Source organism: Onychomys torridus, chromosome 1, assembly GCF_903995425.1.
Source record: "Onychomys torridus chromosome 1, mOncTor1.1, whole genome shotgun sequence".
NCBI classification, from domain to species: domain Eukaryota; kingdom Metazoa; phylum Chordata; class Mammalia; order Rodentia; family Cricetidae; genus Onychomys; species Onychomys torridus.
Window position 1 is genome coordinate 112850330 of NC_050443.1, and position 23268 is coordinate 112873597.

Below are 23268 nucleotides of genomic sequence, written 5' to 3' on the forward strand. Positions count from 1 at the left end.
TGCTTAGATCTGGGATCTGGTTGCTTTATCCCTTAGGAGGGCTGAATGTGGTGGATGTAATTCTCTCTTCTTGGTTTAAAGATACAGGAGTCCACGTGCTAGCATTAAGCCTGAATGTAGAAACTTAGAGCTTCCTGGACTAGGGAGGGCTCCCTCTCAAGCCAACTTCCTTATGCTCACTTGGTGGGTGAACACACAGGAGGGAGGTCACTCCAGCTCTTTGTCCTTACGACTTGGTAGGGCTAGGCTCATCTGCTGGGCCCCGTGAGTCCTGGGTTCCTTGTTGGAAGAGCGGCACGGCACTGTGTTGGTGATATGAGATGGAAGCACTTTGGAAGGAGATGCGACGCCCGGTCCCAGGAGTGTGCGCAGTGCAGGGGACAATGTGGGCTTGTGATCTGAGGACTTGGACTCTCTTCTCTCTTTGCACTGTAATCCACGCCAGTTCATCCAGCTTCTCCCCTCGGGATTTGGGCCAGCTCCCTAACTCTACACTGTGAGAGAGCTACTTAACTGTGATCTCCATGGTTGCCCCCAGCTCTGAGGCCTGCCTCCAGGAAATGAGCTTCAACAAGACACTCTCAATTATCATCATCTTTCCCTTCCAAGTGAAGACAGCCACTGCTCCCCTTGGGAATTACTAGGAAGTGTGCATAGATTCATCAGCTCTACCTTCTCATTAAATGTAAAGGAAGGATCAAGCCTGCTGCCGGGGAACTCCAGTCCTGCCCTCCACCATGAGGCTCCCTCTTCCTTGTCTGGGTTTCCAGGCATCTTGTCCTATTTGACTGTTAAACAGTATTTTCAGCTCCTTGTGCTATAGTCCTGGCTCTCATGAGAATCCCCTACTCTGATTACTGCCGGCCCCCCTGGCTCTCAAATACTGCCATGCCAAATCATCACCTGAGTCCAGAAAGCAGTATCGAGAGAGGAAACCTGTGATCCTCGCTGTCCTTCAGCAAGGCATGTGCTGACTAGTAGGCACAGAACTCTTCATTTCCAACACAGCTGGAGAAAGGCAGGTCACCACCCGGAGTCACAAATGTTAAACCTGCTGCTGGTAAAATAAATCCCAGAGCTTCCTTTAAACTATTAGAATTGTAATCAGTAGAGAGAAAGTTGAGTTGAGGGCAGAGAAACAGAGACACCCATGAAGCCTACTGTTAGACATTCGTGTGTTTTGAGAAGAAATCCTCCCCTTAGCCTGGATGCAACATGTTCAAAGGCAGAGTTAATGATGCCCCTTTTGGTACCACTGGCATCATTAGTGGAGTGAGGGTATGAACACATGATCATAGGGGTAGAGAGCTGAGGGTGTTTATGCTGTGTAGCTACCGGCCATAATGCTGTATGTCCCAGTCTTCTCTGAGGCCTTGTAGCTGGAAGTGACTATTAACCCATTAATAGTCATAATAGATTAATGAGTCCATTAATTTAAAAAAAAATAGGGCTGGGTCTGAATGTGATTCCTCTCCCCCTGATAGATACCATAAGATGCCAAGTTGCCATGTTACCATGATGCCAACTGCACCTTGCCCAGGTCCGGGTGGCAGTGGCTCCTGAGAAACCTCAAAATGATGGACAACTTAATGTGTTCAGGTCCCAGAACACTTGAGCAATTTGAAGGGATAGTCAAACATGGAACGGTATCTCCCTGTCACCCAGGACCCCAGACCCACAGGCTTTGCTGGTGGTGGTCTTACTGGCTGGCTTGGGCTTCCCATCGCCGAGGGAGTGACTCCTCTTGACCTTGACCGTGAATCCACTGCTGGCTGAGAGCCCCTGATTTACTGAGAACACCTGTCAGCGCTCACCGGCTTGCTGGGCTGGGTCTGTAGTTCCCAGCTTAGCCTGAGAGGAAGTAGCTGACCTCCCAGCTCTGTTATTCCACCTACACCTGGATGTCCTACACTCCATGGCTGGGGACCAGGAAAGGATAAACATCACACACATACATATTAGTTATCATACAAAGTAATGGGTTTGTGACCACACACACACACACACACAATCATTACAGTTTGTTCTTAATCCACCCTCAATGCTCTTCCCCAAAACCCCTCCTTTGATTTCCTTCCTACCCACAATCCAGTCCCCCTTCTATTTTTTTAACCTTATATATACCATTACCAACTCTTATTTTCCCTCCCTTTAAATCTCATCACCCCTCATAACCCACTTTCTATTTTCTTTACATATGTATATAATATGGAGAAGAATGTGTACATACATATGTGTACATATATATATATATATATATATATATATATATATGTATATATATGGAAAGGAGCAGTGTATAAAGCATACATACATATGCCTATGTATGTATATATGCCAGATCCTTCCTAGAGAAAGCATGTGTACGTAGTTTGGATTATATTCTTTCTCCACTGCTGAGATGAGCATGCCACTGTAACCCTTCTGCTGTGAGTGACAGGCAGGTGCTTAGGGCACCAGAGACTTTAATAAGGTGGCTGCCAGCTGGGAGTTGTTGATTTTACAGCCAGGATGCTTGCCTGAAGAGCCAGGACACCATCATCTGTGATCAGCTTTCCTCGGCGCCTCAGCCGGCACAAGGACGAACGAACGGAGCGAGCTTGACGATGCAGCTGCTCGGCTGCAGTGCTGTATGATAATTTTGCAAATTATTATTTTTAATATAATCAGCTTTTTCCTTAGGCACTAAAAGAAAAAAGTTAAATTGCTCACAAACTAATAAAGGTTTATCTTCTGAAGCATCAAATTCTGTTTACTCATGAAATGTACACCTCCTCTCTTCGCCCACCGGGAGGAAAATTAGCATTTATTTTCCCAGATAAACAAAAACCAGTGGAATGTTTGTTGACATATTTGGGTGTTAAGCTCTTGCTTACATTTGAAATGATACAGAAGAATGGGGAGAATTTGGAAGCAGCCTTCCCCAACTCTAGGGTTTTGTTTTCCTGTGGGGAGGTTGCTGCCTCTGTAGACAGGATGCTCATGGGTGCCTGGATGTGCTAACAGCAGCATGCGTGGAAAAACAAACTCCCTTAGGCCCAGGAGCCATGTGACTGAAGAACACAAGATGCTTTGGCTGTTCTTCACAGCTTGTCTGTGCTCTCTCAGGGATGCACTGTCATCTGGGACGTGCCTGATTCCCACCTGGAGCCTGCCTTGAAATCCTGCTGCTGCTAGCAGATGTAGTTGGAATTCTGACATAGCCTTCATCTGAGTACATGATGGAAGCATGGAGTTTGATTTCTGGAGGCTCTGAAGACTGACATGGCATATTTCCTTCCCTGGTTTCTAGGTACGGAGACATGAGGAGGCAGATTGGCTTCGAGATAAGAGACATGTGGTACAACCTGGGTGAGTAGCTGGACATCATCTTGGAGATGGAGTGAGCACCTTGACTTCCCTCTTTGTTGTGACATTGGCCCCATTTTTTAAATGTTAATACAGTGTGTGTGTGTGTGTGTGTGTGTGTGTGTGTGTGTGTGTAAGCCATAGTTTAGCCTTGGTTCATTAGGAGTGTCTACCTGATTTTAGAGCAGGATCTCTCATCCACTTATAACTTGCCAAGTTGACAAGGTGCCCGCTTACCAGGCCCTAGGGATCCACTTGTCTCCGCCTCCCCAGCACTGGGGAGCCGCCTTGCCTAGATTTGTTTTATATGGTTCTGGGTTTGAAGTCAGGTCCTCCTCATGGATGCAAGGCAGGTACTTTATAAACCAAGCCATCTTCCCAGCCCCTTTGGGATATCTCAACGACCTTAATTCCTTCTCTTCCTGGGATAGCAATCGCTGTTCCTTGCTTAGTTCCATTTTCAGTAAGGAAAACAGATTAAAGCGAGTGAAGAATGTATTCCTGTGGCAAATAAGGAAATCAAGAAAGCACACTCTGGTATCAGGTAGACACACAGCTTGGAGTGCTGTGGTTCCTAAGTACTGCTCTGCTTACCGTTATATTTGCTGTAAGTTATTTACCAGACCGTGACATTTGTGTTCAGTTGCGCAGAATCTACCTTCTAAAAGGTTTATTCATGTATTCAAACTCTGCATTTGCTTACCCTGCCACCAGGTGGTGGTAGCATGGTGTGCTGGTGTGATCAAAGCAGTGAGAGATCTGTTTAATGATAATATAAACCGAAGATAACATTATCCAGAAATTAACTCATTAACACTATGTTCCCAGGGCATTTCATCATTCAGAATAAGGAATTCTCTATTGTACTCTTAACATAGTAAGATGACTTTGTGGCTAAAGGAACTTCCCAACAGACCTGATGACCTGAATTTGATCCTAAGACTCATGTGGTTAAAGAGAACCAAGCCCTGCAAGTTTTCCTCTGCCTATGCTAGGATGCATTTGCACACAAATGTGCATGCATGCTTATGCTTGCTAACACACACACACACACACACACACACACACACACACACACACACAGCGTAATAAATGGGGGCTAGAAAGATGACTCAGTGGTTAAGAACATTGGCTAATCTTTCAAAAGACCTGCTTTTGGGTCCCAACACCACATGATGGCTCACAACTATCTATAACTCCAATCCCAGGGGTCCAACACTCTCTTCCTTCCTCCTCAGGAACTGTATGCATGTGATATGCAGATATACATGCAGGCAGAACACCCATATACATAAAAACAAAATATTAAAGATACATAAAGGTGATAAAATTATTTTTAAAACCTATAGGACATGTTTTTCTCATAGATACGTTTCTTAAAGATTGATGACAAAGAAGAACTTGACTTCTGTCTTTAATGTTCCTACTGGGAGCCTGGTCATGATACTAGGTCCTTATTGCCATCTGCCTGCTACACTCACTCATCAAAGTGTCCCAGACCATGGAGGGGTTGCCCAGGTACCTGAGATCATCAGAATCAGCATAGTACCTGAAAAGTGTGGCTAGAAAGACAAAGGCAAAGCATGGCTTTTGATAGAAGTGTGCTACTGGACTCCATCACACACCTGGACACGCTGTGACAGGCAGGAGCAGACTTTGCAGGGCTGCACCTGTCACTATGATCAGCAGGATCAAAGTGACCTCTTGGCAACCTGAACAAGATTCTCATTGTCCCTTTGACTCCTTGCCCTTTCAAGCTCCTCAGTGTTGTCAGATGTGGGAAGGGAAATCCTGTCTCATCTGCAAGGGAGGTCAGACTTCCCCAGTGTTCTGTTTCTTTCTGCTTAGATGAAAAAAAATAGAGCTCTTTCTCTTTTTTCTTTTTGTTGTTATTGTTGAGTTTTGAGATAAGAGTCTTACCATGAACTCCACTCTAGACTGCCTCAGCTTCCTGAGAGTTGGGTTTGCCAATGTGTGCCACCACACCTGGCTAGATATTTTGGTTTGGGTTTTGGTTTCTCGAGTGGGTCTTTACCTGGAATAGAAATATGAGACACCTGGGAAAATGAGACTGTGAGAAACTCTATAGGTGGTATTACTCTATAGGCAATATTACTCTATAGGTAATGCCTCTAGCATAAGTGTTTCACTTGGGATCCCAGCTCAGCTTCTAGGCCTAGGGCTGCAGGATAGACTTTCCCTGGTAGAGGTACAGAGCTGTCAGGCACTGTGTCTGCTGTATATGCAGAACCTGAACTATCTCATGTGTACATGCAGAACCTGTACCATCTCATGTGTATTGAGTATCAGAATTGGAGCAGGCTGAGGACCCTTCAGGAATACTCTCTGTAAGACTTTAACCTGACCATAGCAAGCTGTATTTAGAGGACCTAAAGCCTAGCTCTTGGGCATTCCAGCCTGCTGATCTCTGCAACATGGACCCTACAGGAATGCTCCTGCTCTTCCTGACTTCCTGTCATCTCTGAGGTGGCAGAGGAACCCAAGGATGGAGTGGGTAGTTTGTTAAGTCATACTGTTTTCTTTCTGCCCTGCCCTGCCTTGCCCCTGTGACCTCTGTCATGTGACTTCTGTACTTCCCTCATTCAGCAATCTAGTTTATACATTATGGGGACTGGGTAGGATTTTTCAGATTTCCAATCCAGAAGCCAAATAACCCTGTGACATGTACATAGGATGAGCTCTGTAGTGAGATTTGAGGCTGTTGGAACAGGCAAGAGGCCATCCATGGGTCTTCTTAACCAATTTTCCTCTGTTCCTTCTCAAAATTACATGCTGACAGATATATATGTCACTTGACCTGGAAAGCCTATTGGCCAGATTCATGCCAGACAGGAAACAATGTGTTAGCCTCTAAGAAGGAGAATAAGGAGAGGCAAAGAAGCCTGGAGATGGATGGCTTACACTGTAGTTCTTCGCCAAATGACAGGGAGTCCAGATCCCCTCTAGGCCCACCATTCACAAAGGAGATACATGAGTTCTGTTCCAATTGGCAGGCTGCACTGTGAATCTGTCCCTTTGGCTCCTCTGGACATAGGCTTGCATGCCCAAGGCCCTGGACTCAGTCTCTAGTCCAGCAAAAAAAAGAGAAAAGAGATCCTTAGGTCACCCAAGCAGAGGTCTGAGGGATCAGTGTACAATGAGGTGCCCTCTTCTTCCTTGCCAAGCAGTGGCTGCTGTCTTAGGCATCCCCAGCTGAGGCCCTGCAGTGACAGAATCACTCGTTGGAACTAAGGAAACTTCAGTACTGAGCTCTGGCTCCAGGTGGCAAAAGATAATCCTAACCAATGGGTCTTCTTGTTCTTTCAATTTGTGTCTTAACTTTTTTTAAGAGTTGTGTTTTTGTTTTCTTTTGCTTTTAGCAGTAACCTTAGTATGTTTCTCTGTCTTATATTTTTAACACTGACCCTGATCTTTGTGCTTTTATTTTTAAAGTTTTATTTTAATATCTCAATTATATAATAATGGGTTTATTGTTCTATACATATACATGTCTTTTTGAAAATATTCACTCCTACTACCCTCTCTTTTTCCCTCTCACTTCCACTAATACCCTTCTGTGCCCCCTCACACACGTTTATGCCCATTTTTTACCTTCTATGGGTTACACAATGAATTCCATTAAGGCTCTTACAGAAGCATGAGTAAGGATGATTTCCAGGAGCCATGTGCACCTTGCCCATAGCTGCATCTCTAAAGATGTCTCTCCCTCCTCCAGCAGCCAGACTACATGTTCACCTTTAAGTATTGTCAATGGCACCTCCCAAGCTCCAGAGGTTGACCTTGAACCTGGCTCCATTTCCTTCCATGACATTTGCCATGACAGCCATGAAGGAAGGAAAGATGGGCTTTGGGAAGAGTGAGGTTCTCCACAGAGCCTCCTTGGGAGGCTGCAGTCTCAGCCTTTTCTATTCTGTCACAGAGTGGTAGACATTACCTGTCATGTTCTAATAAGATGAGCCTAGCAATAGAGACTTGATGCACCATGCCAAAAAAACGAAGCTAACTGAGAAGGAGCAGCCCCCTCCCCGACCCCGTATTGTCACTCACTAGTGCGAACATCTGACTAACACCTGAGTGTTTCAAAGCTTGCTCATCAACAGCAGACATCAACTTGGGCATGAGAACAAGCAGGAGATCCAAAGGAAGCCATGACCTTGGCCAGTTAAAGAGCAGAGATTTGTAATCTACAAGAAAGGACTACTGCTAGGCAAATAACAGAATTTCATGGGATTTTGTTTGTTTTTGTTTTCGTTTTAACAAATAATAAGCCCTTTGCTCCTCCTGGGATCTTCCCCACTCAGGCTGTAAGAACCACTTGGTGGGTGATCATAGCCAGCAAGAACCTGCCCTGCTGCGGTTCTCCAGCTTTCACGCCTGCCTGCCAATAGCGCTATGCAGGTCACAGCTCTCCAAACTCATAGCAGCCCATCATGATTTCCCAGGATGTGCACAACCTATTTTCCACAGAGCTTCCTATTTTCTTTCTTTCCAATGGGCTCAGGTTTGGGAATATGTTGGCAGGCACATACAGCCAGTTCTGCCAAGAAAATAAAAATAGAAGTCGCATCAGATGTGTTCCTCACCTTAGAATTAGTCACCTGTCACTCCACCGCAGCACAGGATGCCTTCCCTCTGCCCTTCCAGTGCTGTGTGGGGTCTTTGGAGACGGGTGTCTCACACAGAGGTGCCGCAGCAGCCCTGCTGGGTGGGACAGGGCAACAGGCCTTTTCTTCCCAAAACTCAGCATGTAAAAGAGAAAGTCATAAACATACTCTTCCGAAAGAAAAGTAGGAGAAAATGTGTTCATTTACCCAACTCTCCTGTTATTCATGGAAGCTGATTGAGGCAGCATGCAGGGCTGCCTCATCTCCCTCTTGCCTTGGTCCCACTATCTACTTTGTTTATTACATCCAGCTCTCAGGAACCAGCACATGACATGCTCCCTGAACCCATGTGGCTGGAACAAAAGTGCTCACAGAGAAGCATTGTTTGGACCTTATTGGCTTGGGCTATTTTTCATGCAAGGATACCCTTCACTGGTGTTTTTGGGGAATGTGTAAACTGGCTGTTTTTCATTAAACCTGGATACAGCACGATAGACCCTAGCAGAAGGTGCTAGGAGGTTCTGTGTGTGGTCCTTGTGTGTGCACAGATGTTATTCCTGAACATCTAAGGTGTCAAGGTGAACATCCAAATCCTTGGGAAGGTACAGACTGGGAAATGCCTGACTTCCAGAGAAAGCCAGGTGTCGCTTTCAGAGGAGTTAGCACTACATCCTGTCACTAGAATAGAAACTCCAGGCAGGTCTTAAATGGGTAGAGAATACAACTAGGAGAGCGAAGGTAGAATGTCTGCCTTGCACCATGGTTGTTAGAGTCTCGGGTACTTATCTGTTCCCGTCGTAAAGCACAATGACCAAAAGCAATTTAGAGAAGAATCGGTCTATGTTGCCCAAGGTTCCAGACAGACAGTCCATAATGGCAAAGGAAGCATGGCAGCAGGCCACTGGAAAGGGAAGCTGAGAGATCATATTCCCATCTACATCCAGGAAGCAGAGAAAGCAAACTGGAAATGGAGCAAGGCTCTACACTCTCAAAGCCCACCCCCAGTGACGTGCTTCCTCCAGCAAGGCTGCACCTCCTAAAGGTTCCATAATCTTCCCAAACAGAGCCACTGACTAGGAACCAAGTGTGCAGATACCTGAGCTATGGGGACATTGCTCATTCAAACCATCACAATCAGCCTGTTCCTCCTTTCTCTCCAAAGGAAAAGAAACCCACAGGAGTGCCCTTGACTCTCATTGACCCCCATCCAGGTTCATCATCAGACTTCAGCTTGATGTGCACCAGGGGAAACCCAAAATATGGATGTCCAAAATAATTAAACAAACAAATAACGAGCATCAGAAAGCCCTACCCACCTTACTAACTCAGGGACTATGGACTTGTGACAGCTCTGTCCCCAGAGGTGTCACTGCTCAGAGGTCTCAGGCTACTCCAGCCTGGTATGTTTTCCATAACAAAAGGAAGGGTGATGATCCATGGGGATGAAGCCCTTACTTTTTGTAGCTTAGTTTTCCAGTGGCTGCCCCTGCCACCACTTGTTCTGCCTTCCCAGCTTGGGACAATGAAGGCTGCAAGTGACAGACAGAGAGGGCTTTATGAGGCCGGGATTGCAGTTGATGAACAACTTGCTGTCACGATCTCCTGTTTTCTGAAGCATTGGCTCTGACATCTTTTAGGCATAATACAAGGAAAATGTCACCTGAGAAATTGAATATAATGGCACTTTCAGGGGACCACTTTGCAGCACTTGCATGCCTTTCAGAAGTGCTAAGCATTAAGGGAAATGGGCAGAATCACACCATTGCAGCTTCAAGACAAGGTACTAACTGTTGAGCCAAAGTTGGAAATTTGGATTCTAATTAAATTCAGGTTCCTTATCAGAGATTACATTTGTACCCGTGTCCGTTCCACAAAAACATCTTCTGGCTTCTGAGAACGATCTACTTTCTTATGTATGGTTATTTATAATAGACACATTTGCTTAATGACTCTCTTGACAGAAATCTGCGTTCGTTGAGCCATAAAGAAAAGCAAATTCCGTATTGTGTTTCCCGATTGTGTCAAAGTATTAATAAGATTAATTAACTCCAGATCAGCTGGCTGGTGTTAATAAGACGATGTCACAAATAATTCACTCAGGCGTATCGTTTCTCATGCACCCTCCTGTTACGTGCTGGAACGAGACAGTGCTAGTTACAGTGCAGGGCTTGAAGATGAAGAGTTCTGAAGTGAAAGATGGGAGACTGCTGCCTAGGAGCACCACTCCCACCTCACCATCTCCCCTCAGCAAGCGGGTGTATTAGTCAGTGTCCTCTAAAGGAACAGAACTGATAGGAGGACTGTGTGTGTGTGTGTGTGTGTGTGTGTGTGTGTGTGTGTGTGTGTGTGTGTGTGTTTGCATGCTCGTGCATGCACATATGCATTTTAGAGTGGCTTACAGGCTGTGTCTGAGTAGTCCCATTCATGATACAAAGGCCAAGCCTCCCATAATTGTTCAGTCCATGAAACTGGATGTCTTAGCAGTGCCAGTCTCGTGCTGGTATCCCAGGGAGGACCTAGAGAGCTGCTGGTCTTCAGTCTATGTTGGAATCTCAACGAAGCAGCTTCTAATACCAGCAGAGGAATGCCTCAGCAACAGAACAGATGAACTTGCCAGCAAGAGTGAGGGCAAGCAGGCAAAAAGCAAAAGCCTCCTTCTTCCAGGCCCTTTTATATGGACTGCTACTAGAAGGTGTGGCCCAGATTTAGGCTGGGTCTTTCCACTTCAAATAATCTAATCAAGAAACATCCCTCGCAGGTGTGCCCAGCTGCTTGCGTTAATTCCAGATGTTGATTAGCCACAGAGATTAGCCATCACAGCCAGCCCTGCCTCTGTGTAGAAAGCTTCCTGGATGTCTCACTCTAGCACACACCAGCAGGAGTGTGAGCCTAGGGCTTGCCACTGCTGCCCCAGCCCCATCTTCCTGGTTCTCAAGCACCATGTATCTATGCCATTCCCCAAGTGTCCTGAATTCAGTGACTCACAAAGGGGCCTGGAGCTCACCAAGTAGGTTTGGCTGGCCAGTGAGCACTAGGAATCCACCTCCCCAATGCAGGGAATGCAAGTGGATTCCACTGCACCTTTGCTTTTCATTATTTTAAGTTCTGAGGATGGAACTCAGGTTGTCATGCTTGCAAGGCAGGCCCTTCATCTCCTTAGCCCAACAAAGCTGTTCTTTACATAAATGCATCCCTATCAAGCAGCAGCCTGGGGTGGTAGACCCTGTAGCATGAATCTTAAAAGTTCTTATTAATAAAAACAAACCTGGAGCCAGGTATTGGGGTGAATGCTGGAATATCAAAGAAGCAGAACAAGCCACAGCTATCTCACCTTGCCAATTCCTCAGCTGGTCCTGTTTCCTCAGACTGGATGCCTCTCAGCTGAACTGTGCTACTCAAAAGCCTAAAAGCTTAGCCAGCTGAACTGCTGCTAAAAGTCTAAAAGCTTAGCCAGCACTAGTTCCTGGTCCTCACTCCTTATATACCTTTCTGCTTTCTGCCATCACTTCCTGGGATTAAAGGCATGCGTCACCATGCCTGGCTATTTCCAGTGTGGTCTTGAACTCACAGAGATCCATGCCTCCAGAAGGCTAGGATTAAAGGTGTGAATGACACATTTCTCTGTATCTAGTGGCTGTTCTGTTCTCTGACCCCAGATAAGTTTATTAGGGTGCACAATATTTTGGGGAACACGATATCACCACAAGACCCTACAATTTCTGCAGTCCCATGTCCCAGCAGGGGCTCTGTGTGCTTTGACTCCAGCCATTCAGAGTGCTTCATAAGTCATTGTGTTGTTCACGGAGGTACCACCTCTCCACGCCATCTTGGAGACAGAAGGGACCTAGAACACCATCTGCACTTTCCCTGTGTCAGCTCCCATGCTTGTCAGATGCTAGTGCTCCCAGCCCCTGTCCCCTGTTCGGTCTACTGAATAGCAGATGGTGATCATGTCCTTGACTTATGTGCTATAATTGACTTCTTGTGAAACCAACCTGTCTGGTCAATATATAGGGAGATCTTCTCTCAAAACAAACATTAAAACAAGCGCTCTAAAAGAATACGATAGTACTACTAAACACACTGACCAAGATGTGCCTATGGGTGACAAGTTTTTATTTATTTTGTGTGCACGTTGGTCTTTTGCCTACATGTATGTCTGTAAGAGTGTGCCAGATCCCTTCTACCTGAAGGTACAAACAGTTGTAAGCTGCCATGTGGGTGCTGGGAATTGAACCCTGGTCCTCTGAAAGAGCAACCACTGAGCCATCTCTCCAGGCCCGGTTAACAAGTTTTTAAGTCTCTTTTATTATTATTATTATTATTATTATTATTATTATTATTATTATTATTATATTGCATGCATGGTAAAGGGGAGGGGTATCCATGCCATGTTGTCTGAATGGAGACGAGAGGCCAGTCCTGTAGGGTTGGCTCTCTCCTTCTACCTTTATGTGGGTTATGGGACCATGCTCGGGGTCACAAGGCTTGGTGGCAAGCACCTTTACCTACTGTGCTGTCTTGCTGACCTGAGACACATGTAGAGGCTAGTGTCTCGTTGCTTGCTCATGATTTCCTCACAATTCAATCTTCTCAACTCCACTTTAAGATGGGAGACTGGACTCCCCCTGCCCTTCTGTAATAGACTTAAAGTGAATGTGTCTTGAAGTCATTTCCCTTGTAGCACTAGGAATTCTATCCACTTTTTTTTTTTTTGCATGCGTGCATGCATATATGGGTGTGGTGTGGCATGCTCATGTGTTCCGCAGATGTAGAAACCATAGGTTCACTTTGGGTGTCATTTCTCCATGCCCTTTACTTTATTTACTGAAGCAGGGTCTCTCACTGAATTCAGCTCCTTGTGTCGGCTAGGCCGACTCGTCATCCTGCCCCAGGGATCCAGTCTCTGCCTCTCATGTGCCGGATGAGTGCTGCCATGCCTCTCCCGCTTTTATGTAGGTGCTGGGGTTCTGAACTCCAGTCTGCATGCTTACATGGCAAATGTTTTGCCTACTGAGCCACCTCCTCAGCCTTCAGTCCACACATGACTGAAGGTGCTCAAACTCCTTACAAGCAAGATCGGGTTCACAGCCATAGAAACTCCCATTCAAAATCACAGGGTCTGGGCTGCTGTGTTCTGTGTTCTTAAACGCTCTTTGAAAATCCACCCCTTTCTTTTTAAAAATAATGGATGTCACATTTCTTTGTTGAAAGGTCAACATAAGATAAAATTCATCCCGGAAATGGTCGGCCCAATATTGGAAATGACATTGATTCCTGAGACGGAACTTCGAAAAGCCACCATTCCCATCTTCTTCGACATGATGCAGTGTGAATTCCACTCCACCCGGAGCTTCCAAATGGTAAGGATGTAAGTGTGCAAAGAGTGTGAGGACTGGAGGGACAGATAAAAACAAAAAGCAAAACTGGAAGGCACTCACAGATGGTTCTACAGCTAAAAGTGACAGACACACACACACAGTTCTCTGAACCTCAAAGAAAAGGCTGTGACCATCCTTACTGAAGAATCTGCCCTCTTCTGTCTTCCTCTTTGGGGAGGGTGGTCCTTGGCTTCTAGCTGTCACTTACTGGTTTTTATATGGGCTTTACATTAAATCCTATATTAAAGTCCCTTGAGACTGGAAAGAGGGCTTAATGGGTTTAGAGTATTTTCTGTGCAAGCATGAAGACCTGAGTTTGAATCCCTAGAACACTTGTTTTAAAAACAAACAAACAAAAAAAAAACCAAAAACCTTAGCCCAGCATAGTGACACATACTACTGTTGGGGCAGGAAACATATGGGTCCTTGGAGCTTGCTGGCTGGCCAGCCTAACCAAAAAGGTGAGCTTTGGGTACAGTGAAATGTTTTGTCTCAGGGAATAAGGTGGAGACTGAGAACAGGACATTCAACACCCTCCTTTTGGCCTCTGCAGGTGGGTTGTGCACTCTAGACCTCTGCAGGTAGGCTGTGCACTCTAGACCTATGCAGGTGTGCTGTGCACTCCTGACCTCTGTAGGTGGGCTGTGCACTCCTGGGCTTGGCAGATGGGCTGCGTATTCCAGACCTCTGCAGGTGGGCTGTGCACTTCAGACCTCTGCAGGTGGGCTGTGCACTCCAGACCTCTGCAGGTGGGCTGTGCACTCCTGGGCTTGGCAGATGGGCTGTGTATTCCAGACCTCTGCAGGTGGGCTGTGTATTCCAGACCTCTGCAGGTGGGCTGTGCACTTCAGACCTCTGCAGGTGGGCTGTGCACTCCAGACCTCTGCAGGTGGGCTGTGTATTCCAGGCCTCTGCAGGTGGGCTATACACTCCTGACCTCTGTAGGTAGGCTGTGCACTCCTGGGCTTGGCAGGTAGGCTGTGAAAATTCCAGGCCTCTGCAGGTGGGCTGTGCACTCCTGACCTCTGTAGATGGGCTATGCACTCCCACACATACATACCCAATCACATACACATATAATCTATACAAATATACATTAATATATATGTGGTGTGTGTGTGTGTGTGTGTGTGTGTGTGTGTGTGTGTGTGTGTAATTTTTAAATCTGATTTTAATGGAGAAATAACACTTCTGGAAACAGATTGACTTTTTTGCCCTAGGCCGCTCAGTTTCCACTGCCAATAAGTGTACTATGCACTTGCTTGAATCATATTGAGTGTTTCCCCCGTATACATACTCAGAAATGCAATTTTGGAATCAAAATGCTTTTGTACCATTTGACATTATTGCCAAATTGTTTGATAGTATTGCTACAAGCTTTGACCTGCCTCCACTGCTGGTGCCTCTAACGCCTGGCTCCTGTGTCACTCCAGGCTTGTTGAAAGTACAAATTATAATCTAAAACACTTCTCCTAGGCATGAGACTCATCTGACTTTTTGAATTTCATATGAACCAAGCACAAAGAAAGACACGTGAAAACTGCTATTAATTTAAAAACTCTGGTAAAGGGAGAAAAAGTGTTCATATAGATAAATGTCACAAGTCCAGGAAACTAACATCAAACGCCATTAAAACCATTTATACCATTTCTCAATTTTTAAATATGGTCTTTGGGTCAAAACAAAGGTCAAGGGGTAGCTGAAATGAAGACGAATGAGCAGTGGGTTTCTGCATGTCCCTTGTCTCCTCGTGGTCTTTGTGTCTGGTTGCTGTGTTGTGGACTTTTCTGACTACCCTACAGTTGTCTTCTAAGGAGGTGCTTCCCATGCTCTGATTTCCTCCAGGTTTGCTGGAAAATGGTAGAAGTTAGTGAGAGTCACAGAAGCAGGGTCTCCAGTCTGAACACTTTCCTCCTCCAGGGCATTCAGACTCTGTCCTTTGTTTTTGTTTTGTTGTTGTTGTTGTTTTTTGTTTTTTGTTTTTCTGTGAAACACAGGTTACCGTGTTTATTAAAATAATACATATGTTACTTCTACCTTTTCATTGACAATATCTGTCAACTCCACAAAACTCTCCAATTTGATGTCAAAATCACACAGAAGTTTCCACTGGTCTCCTTCAATTCCAACACCTGCTTTTTTTTATTTATTATATTTGTGTTTTAATTTTACACATCAGCCATGGGCTCCCCTGTCTTCCCCCCTCCCGCCCCCGCCCCCACCTTCCTCCCATCCCCTCCCCTCCATTCCCATCTCCTACAGGGCCAAGACTCCACTGGGGATTCATTTAAACCTGATGGATTCAGTACAGGCAGGTCCAGTCCCCTCCTTCCAGGCTGAGCAAAGTGTCCCTGTGTAAGCCCAAGGTTCCAAACAGCCAGCTCATGCACTAAGGGCAGGTCCGGGTCCCACTGCCTGAAGAATGGATAAAGAAAATATGGTACATATATACAATGGAGTACTACTCAGCAGAGAAAAACAATGACATCATGAGGTTTGCAAGCAAATGGATGGATCTAGAAAAAATCATCCTGAGTGAGGTAACCCAGACTCAGAAGGACAAACATGGTATGTACTCACTCATAGGAGGATACTAGATGTAAAACAAAGATGACTAGACTGCTACACAACTCCAGGGAGGCTACCTAGAAAACAGGACCCTAGGAAAGACACAGGGATCACCCAATGACAGAGAAATGGATGAGATTTGCATGAACAACCTGGACGACAGTGGGAGTAATGAAGGGCGAGGTTTGAAGGAAAGAAAGCTTAGGGGAGCAGGAGATCCCAGCTGGATCAAGAACAGAAAGGGAGAACAAGGAATAACAGACCATGATAAATGATGACCACATGAGAACAGGAATAGGCAGAGTGCTGGAGAGGTCCCCAGAAATCCACAATGATACATCCTCTGTAGACTGCTGGCAATGGTTGAGAGAAAGCCTGATCTGACCTAGTCTGGTGATCAAGTGGCCAAACACTCTAAAGGTCATGTTGGAACTCTCATCCAATAACTGATGGAAGTGGATGCAGAGATCCTCAGCCAGGCCCCAGGTGGAGCTCCAGGAGTCCAATTGTCTGTCCTTTGTTTTTGCAGGAAGTTAACTTCCTGAGTCACACTACAGAGAAGGGACACTCCCTGAACCCAGACTCATGTTCTATAAGCATTTCAAAGACTTAAAACACACCTTGTTTGGATTTGGGCAAATAAAAGCACAGCCATGAACAAGCATATCCACAAAAGAGACATCAGGCTAATCATGTCCTCATCCACGAGCATTTTGTGGAAAACTCACTGGCCGTTTTCCATTTGTCTTGAGACACAGGGTTGCATGCAGTGAAGCAGCCCAGAAGACAAAAACCATAAAGAATCTCGTGATCACAAGCTTTCCCTCCTCACCAGAACAAAGACAGGAGATAATCCTGTGTTGGCTCGCAGCTTGAGTGGGTTTTTGCTCATGATCAACTGTCCCTATTGTTTGGGGTCTTTAGTAGGGCAGCTCATCATAAGGGCCTGGAGGAGTAGTGGTATAAAGCCATGTACCCCAGGACCAGGAAGAGAAAAGAAGTCAAGGAAGAGCTGAGGCCTTGATCTCCCTCAAAGGTGCACCTTATTGGCCCACACACCTCCCACACTGAAGGTTTCCCAGAGACCAAGCACCTATCATGTGGAATTTGAGGGCACTCTAGAGGTGCCAACTGTAGCAGATCTCTTCTGTGTCAGTCTGTTCCTGAGGGTTGGGAAAAGATCAGCTACCTCAGCCTCCCAGGAAGATGCCGTGCCCCAAACCTTCCCCATCCCTTAGTTTTCTGCTGGTATCCTGGTCGTTAGGTTTTCTAGTATATGTTAGTTACAGTGGACTTGACTTGCCCTCTCTGCCTCCTGATCACATTCATTCGAGAAGATTCACCCTTCCTTACCCTTTCTCATCTCCAACCTTCATCCTTCTCTCCATCCCTGCTCCCTCACACCAGGGCTCTCCCTCCGGGACCAAGGCACTTGTCTGTTGACTTCCTCTATCCTTCTGGCACCTTCCTGCTTTCAGTCTGGCTGAAAGTCTGACAGTCCTTGTCAGCCTGTTCTCTTAAAGCAGAAGGCATGGCCCCTGTTCCTTATAGGCAACCTCTGTGGGTACACCCTGAGTGGATGCATGCTCAGCCCCCAGGAAACAGCTGGCTCAGCCTGCCTCTCCATCCAGGAGCTGCTGGGCTGGGGATGGTTGGCTGCTGTTTAACTAATCCACCACAAATGCAATTATCTAACCTGATTAGTCACGTCAGCGAGGGCTTAAATTGCCTCCACTTTTATAGCAGATGCACAAACCTAATGGAGTGAGGGGAAGGCATTAGGGTTTTTTGTTTTTAGGCAGCTTTAATGCTTTGGTCACAGGACACAGCATCCTCTAAAGATTGTGCTTTCATAGCAGAGCGGTTGATATGCTGATGTTGGTGAAATCTGCATCGTGGCCAGGTTGTATTGTTGACTTGTAATTGGAGTTTGGAGGTGACCTACTGGGTTCAGGGGGCAACCTCCATTTTGACTCAAGGTTAAATTATATCTACCCATGACTGGAGCTTTAGTAGTCTGTCCTGCAAATCGGGCTTTCCCAGAGTTGCCCCGAATTGTTGCCCTTGCCCTTCTCAGCCACATTTTATTAGCGTGTTCTTTCCAGTGCAGTTCTTGGAAGAGCAGAAAACTTCCTTCCAGATCCCTGTGCCCTTGCCCTGTGCAGCTCCTCTAAGGTCCTTCCTTTGGCTGGACTCCTATAGTGGTCTGATGGGGAGGCCTAGAGTTCCCATTCGGGAACTATGACTTCCTGCAGCCTGTGACAACCTTTCTAGGGCTGCATTCCTTACCTTGAGTCATTGAGTCATCTTGGTTTCTTCAGTTCTTTATAGATTTCATCATGAGCCATCAGCTCTGTGAAAGTCTATAGACCTGGGCATATGGCTCAGTGGGTAGAGTGCTTACCTGAAGTGCACAAAGCCATGGGTTTGATCCCCAGCACTGAATAAACCAGGCGTAGTGGAATGCATTTAATCTCAGCGATTTAGAGGTGGAGGCAGGAGGATCAAAATTTCAAGGTCATCCTCAGCTGCCTCGCAAGTTTAAGGCTAGCCTTGAATACATGCAAACCTGGCTCCAAAAAGGCCAAGAAAAAGCAAAACAACAATAACAGGAAGGTCTGTGGACACAGGGTCCCTCATGCTAGTAAAAGCCACCCGTTTATGGCCAAGTTGTGCAGGGACTGGATCCCAATGGGTAGATCTGTGATCTAACATAGTCTTGGACCAGGCAGAAGCATGTGAAATACGAGGCAGCCTAGGATTCTTTCAGAAATCCCTCCTGGCTATAGGAATGTACGTCCTTATGAACCAGTACAGAGTGGAAGGAAGACATGGTTGGCTGGATGCTCTCTCACATCCTCAAATCCCCACTCTCACTCTTCCTCCCTGCCCCATACTGTCTGTGGAGCATGTCCTTCTCCTCCTTTTTGTGAGTGCTCCAAGTATCAAAGGCAAGAATACATGTGGGAGTCTCAACTTGGGGACCTCTCATGTGCCCCTGGGGTGATCCCTTCTGACCCTGTGGCAGCTGCCATTGACAGAGGAACTCCCCTGTCATTTCTCTGCCCTCTCCACGTGAGTCTCCCCTCAGCAGAAGCCCATTTCTTTCTTTCTCCCCCCTCTTCATCTCTGACTGCTTCTAAACTCCAGCTTTCCGGTTCTTTCAGTCCACTCTAAGGCCCTTTCATGACCTGGTTGTCCCACCCATCCACCTCAATCGTTCCCTCCTGTTGGTTTCCCCGCCAGGAATTCTCTGTCCACTCTCATTGTAACATGTTACCTCAACTCACCCCTGTTGTCATGGTCCTCTATCTGATTTCTCTTTCTAGCCCATCCTACAGTGGCATGGGAGATGTGGGGAGCATCCAGATTGTTCTGCCCCATTGGTCACCCATCTCAACAAACCCGGCCTTGGTAAAGAGATGATGAACCATTACTTGGCCTTTCACTGACTTTCCTGCAATTTTACTGACAGCCTTACACATGAATAACCCTCAGAGTCTCAGCCTCACACTGAATTTTACTTCCAAAACATAAAAATGGAAGAAAGAAAAAAAAAAAAAAAAGAATTCCATTTGTTACAGCTTTGGACGATACAGTGCTAACAGCTGAGAAGTGTAAGCAAATAGCCACACAGGCCACATACCATTGATAAAAACTGCAGTGGGAAAGGTAAAATCATATGCTCAGTCATGGGGCTGTTTTGTGTTATCTTTGCGAGGCTTGGTAAACTGCCCCACCACCTCCAGACACTCCCATTTCATAGTAACAATATAAACATGAGTAATATTGGTGTCGTTCAAAACTCAGTTCCTGAGTGTCTGTTTGAATAATCTCCTTCTGCTGCCCATGCTGCTAACCTTAAGCAAATAATTTAATAACCCAGGTGGATGTGGGAAACTTCTGCCTCTTGGTTAAAACGCCAGTACAATTTGTACTGTGCTATGAATGTGAATAAATTGGGTGGAAATTTTGTCTTGTTTATTCGCCAATTCATTGGGAGTTTTATTTGTTGGCTTATTTATTTGTGCTCTTCATTTCTAAAGAATGTGTAGTCATATTGCTTTGGAAGCTTCTAGAGGAACCATTGCAAGGGGAGTAGATTTGATTTCATTGAATTCATTCCCGAAGGTGGTCTGAGAGATCTTGACAACCAATACCTTTGACTCCAAGAGTTCCTATTATATTGAATTCTGTTCCTTAAAGCCTTCCAGCAAAGACATTCTCAACCTCCCATCGTCTCCCTCAACTAAATCAACCTTGACTCTCTCTGCGGCCACTTTCTCTGAGTTCACAGTAATTGTGCTCAGCCAAAAGTCCCTCTCCAGGCTGAGTTGTGAGTGTCTCAGCCAGACAGTGCAGGCCGCCTGGCCTCTTTGCCCCAAGGGTATAGTTTTGGGCTCTCCCAGCTCAAGAACTGGTCAGAGAAGCTTCAAGGTCATGGAGATGCCTACTTGATAGACAGGGGGAATATGGGGGTTTTTTAATATGGGATGAAACCCTAGAGATTAAGTGTGTAATTAAGTTTACACAGTGATTAGGGAAGATAAATAAATGCAATCTACATAAAAAATATTAGTGTGTCTGAGCACAGGAATTAAAGGTCAAGTGACAGATTTGAGAACCTGTCACTGTTAGGATGTCATCAGGAGAGCTGGGAGACAGAGGTTCTTAACCAATGGCTTATGTCTGCTGAGGCTCCTTAAGGAACACATTTTCTACCCAGACACAGTCAAGCATCTTTCTGTTTCTTGTACCCTCTGGTAAAATCCCATGAGGAAGGTTGCATGGCTCCAGCAGGCTGGCCCAGCTCCATCTGGAGGTAGAGGAGATGATAGAGAACATTCCTTAGTGGTCTCTAAAACCAGGAAGTGGCCAAGCACCAAGCTCCTAACCTGCAGTGTCTTCCGAGCTTGTTATCATGAGAACAAGGGAGAAGGAGAGCACTTTGGAAAAAGGTAACATCTACCAGGAAACTCTTTTGCTATCAGATGCAGCAGGCTACACTCATCGGTTCATGATTTCAACCAGCTCGTGATAAGCTCTGAGCCTTTGGATGCTGAATTAGTTGTGTCCAGATCTCTATGATAAATAATCCTGGATACAATGCTGGTCTGATTATATACAAGTATAAATTTATTATAGCGATAGCAGTAAGACTGGTAAGGTGGCTCAGTGGATAGAAACATGAGCACGCACTTACACACACACACACACACACACACACACACACACACACACACACACGATTTTTAATAGCAGTAAACCTAACCCAAAATAATATATCTCAAATGAATCATCATAGTCTTTAAGATTATCTATGGCTGGAATCCCTACTTTGTAGTCTCTGAAATAGTATTCAGTAGCCCTGAGCTGACTTTGGCAGTAACAATGGGAAGCAGTAGCTTTTTTTTTTTTTTTTCTAAGTTAATTGAATTCACAACATCAATGCCACTGTGAGGCTATCAGAGTCCATTGAAAAGCATCCTTCCAAATGCCTTCAATTGATGATCTCTTACATTTAATGTTCTCAGGAGGATACTGCTATCAGAGACTTGAGATGCTTTATTCCATATTTTAGGTTGGATACCCTATGGATATTTTTGTAGCAATATTGGTGATTCAGAAAAAGAGAAGAAAATATAATGATTCTGCTTATTACATCAGTGAGTGCGCCTCCACCATCTTTTGAGTAGCACAATAAACACACTCTAATTTTATCCTAGCCACAGAGCCCCGCTGCCTGTTAACCACAGTACAGGCTGACACAATAAACACAGTGCAGGACACAATAAACACAACCGTTATCGAAAAGCAGCCCTGCTCTGTCAGCAAATGGACTGTCTCCAATTTATTGGGATGGGGCTGCTTAATTCTGATTATGATAACAGGTCACAGTACACTAGCATATTGATCCTAGTACATTCTGTAAAAATGAATGAAGACTGAGAAATGAGAGGCTAGCTGAAGAGCCCTGGTGCAGTGAGCCTGGCTGATACGTGGCAGAGTTGTTCTACCTTAGGTTGGTGTTCGGTAAATCCAGAATCAGCTGTGTTCTGCTGCACTTACCCTTCGGCCACTCCTTTTGGAAAACATTAAATTCCTCAGACAAGTTTGATAAGCAACATATTTAAGGAGCCAAGATGTCTTCGTTGTCCTAGTGTGTGTGACAGCTAAGTTTACACATGGAAGCAGAGAAAGCAGGTTTTCATAAAGTAGAAGCCACATCCCAATACCTTCTGACTGGGGAGAGGTGAACAATTTTGAATGTGTGTGCTTGCCAGTGTTCAGATAAGTCCTTCTTTTCTGAATTTTCTTTACTTCACCAGTTGTAGCCCTCAAACATGGATGTTTGAGTGCTGTGTCTGAATTAAGATATTTGGTTCTCTGTTAGATCTCAGCTATTTCTTGGGAATCACTTGTGTTTGTTTTGACCTTTGGCACCCCACTCTGTTTTCCCCTGAAGGACAGGACTGCCTTGAAAGGCCATCTCAGGGCTAATTGCAAGAGAGCTTCCTTGTGTTAGAGTCCCAAGTGAATGGCTGCTTGAAGGAATCCATTGTAAAGACCAGAGTCATTGCAGGCGAGTAGCAGAAGGTGGTCATTTTGCAGTGAAAGTATTTTTCTTAAGGCTCTGTGTTGAAAAAAGGAAAAAAAGCCAAGTCAATCTCTTCCTTCAATGGAACCGTCTCTGTTTCTAAAGAAGCCTTGAACTTCTTAAGCCTGACAATCAAAAAGTGGTATTTATCTGGGAGGAGAGTGTGAGAAGATCAGAAAGAATGAGGAGCTGAGAAAGGCCAAGGTGGCTGGGAGGCTGCCAAGTCCTTAGTGCTAAGCAAGAAGCAGCCCATTCCCACCCCGCCTGCCCATCTTTGGTTTGTGCAGCAGGATGAAAGTAAGGCTCTGGGTGCTGAGGCATCCTGATGAGGATGGGAGAGTGTTATGGAATAGAATACTTGTTTAACTATCTAAAGATGTGTTGCGTTGGTTTATACTGCATTTGTTTAACTATGTAAAGATATGTTGCTGTTTTACTTTGCCTACCTCAGGCACATGATTGATCTAATAAAAAGCTGAACAGCCAATAGCTAGGCAGAGGAAGGATAGGCAGGGCTGGTGGGGAGAGAGAGAAGGAGTATCAGCCAGCCAGCCAGGGGACAGACAGACAGGGAGAGAGGAAGCAGGAAGGCAGGATAGACAGTATGTACATGAGGTTAAACAAGCCTCAGAGCAGCACATAGATGAATAGAAATGGGTTAATTTAAATTGCAGGGGGGAAAAGCTAGCTAGAAACAAGCCTAAGCTAAGGCTGACCATTCATATTAATAGTAAGTCTCGCTGGGCGG

General features: G+C 45.5%; 1 protein-coding gene across 1 annotated transcript in view; it reads left to right on the top strand.

Moving 5' to 3' along the window:
- The window catches only part of Dock1 (dedicator of cytokinesis 1), a 453773-nt gene that overhangs the window by 356250 nt on the left and 74255 nt on the right, over positions 1–23268 (top strand). Inside the window, exons 33-34 of the mRNA XM_036177592.1 lie at positions 3293–3351; positions 13188–13336. Coding sequence (XP_036033485.1) covers positions 3293–3351; positions 13188–13336 — 208 coding nt within the window. The remainder of the gene's footprint in view (positions 1–3292; positions 3352–13187; positions 13337–23268) is intronic.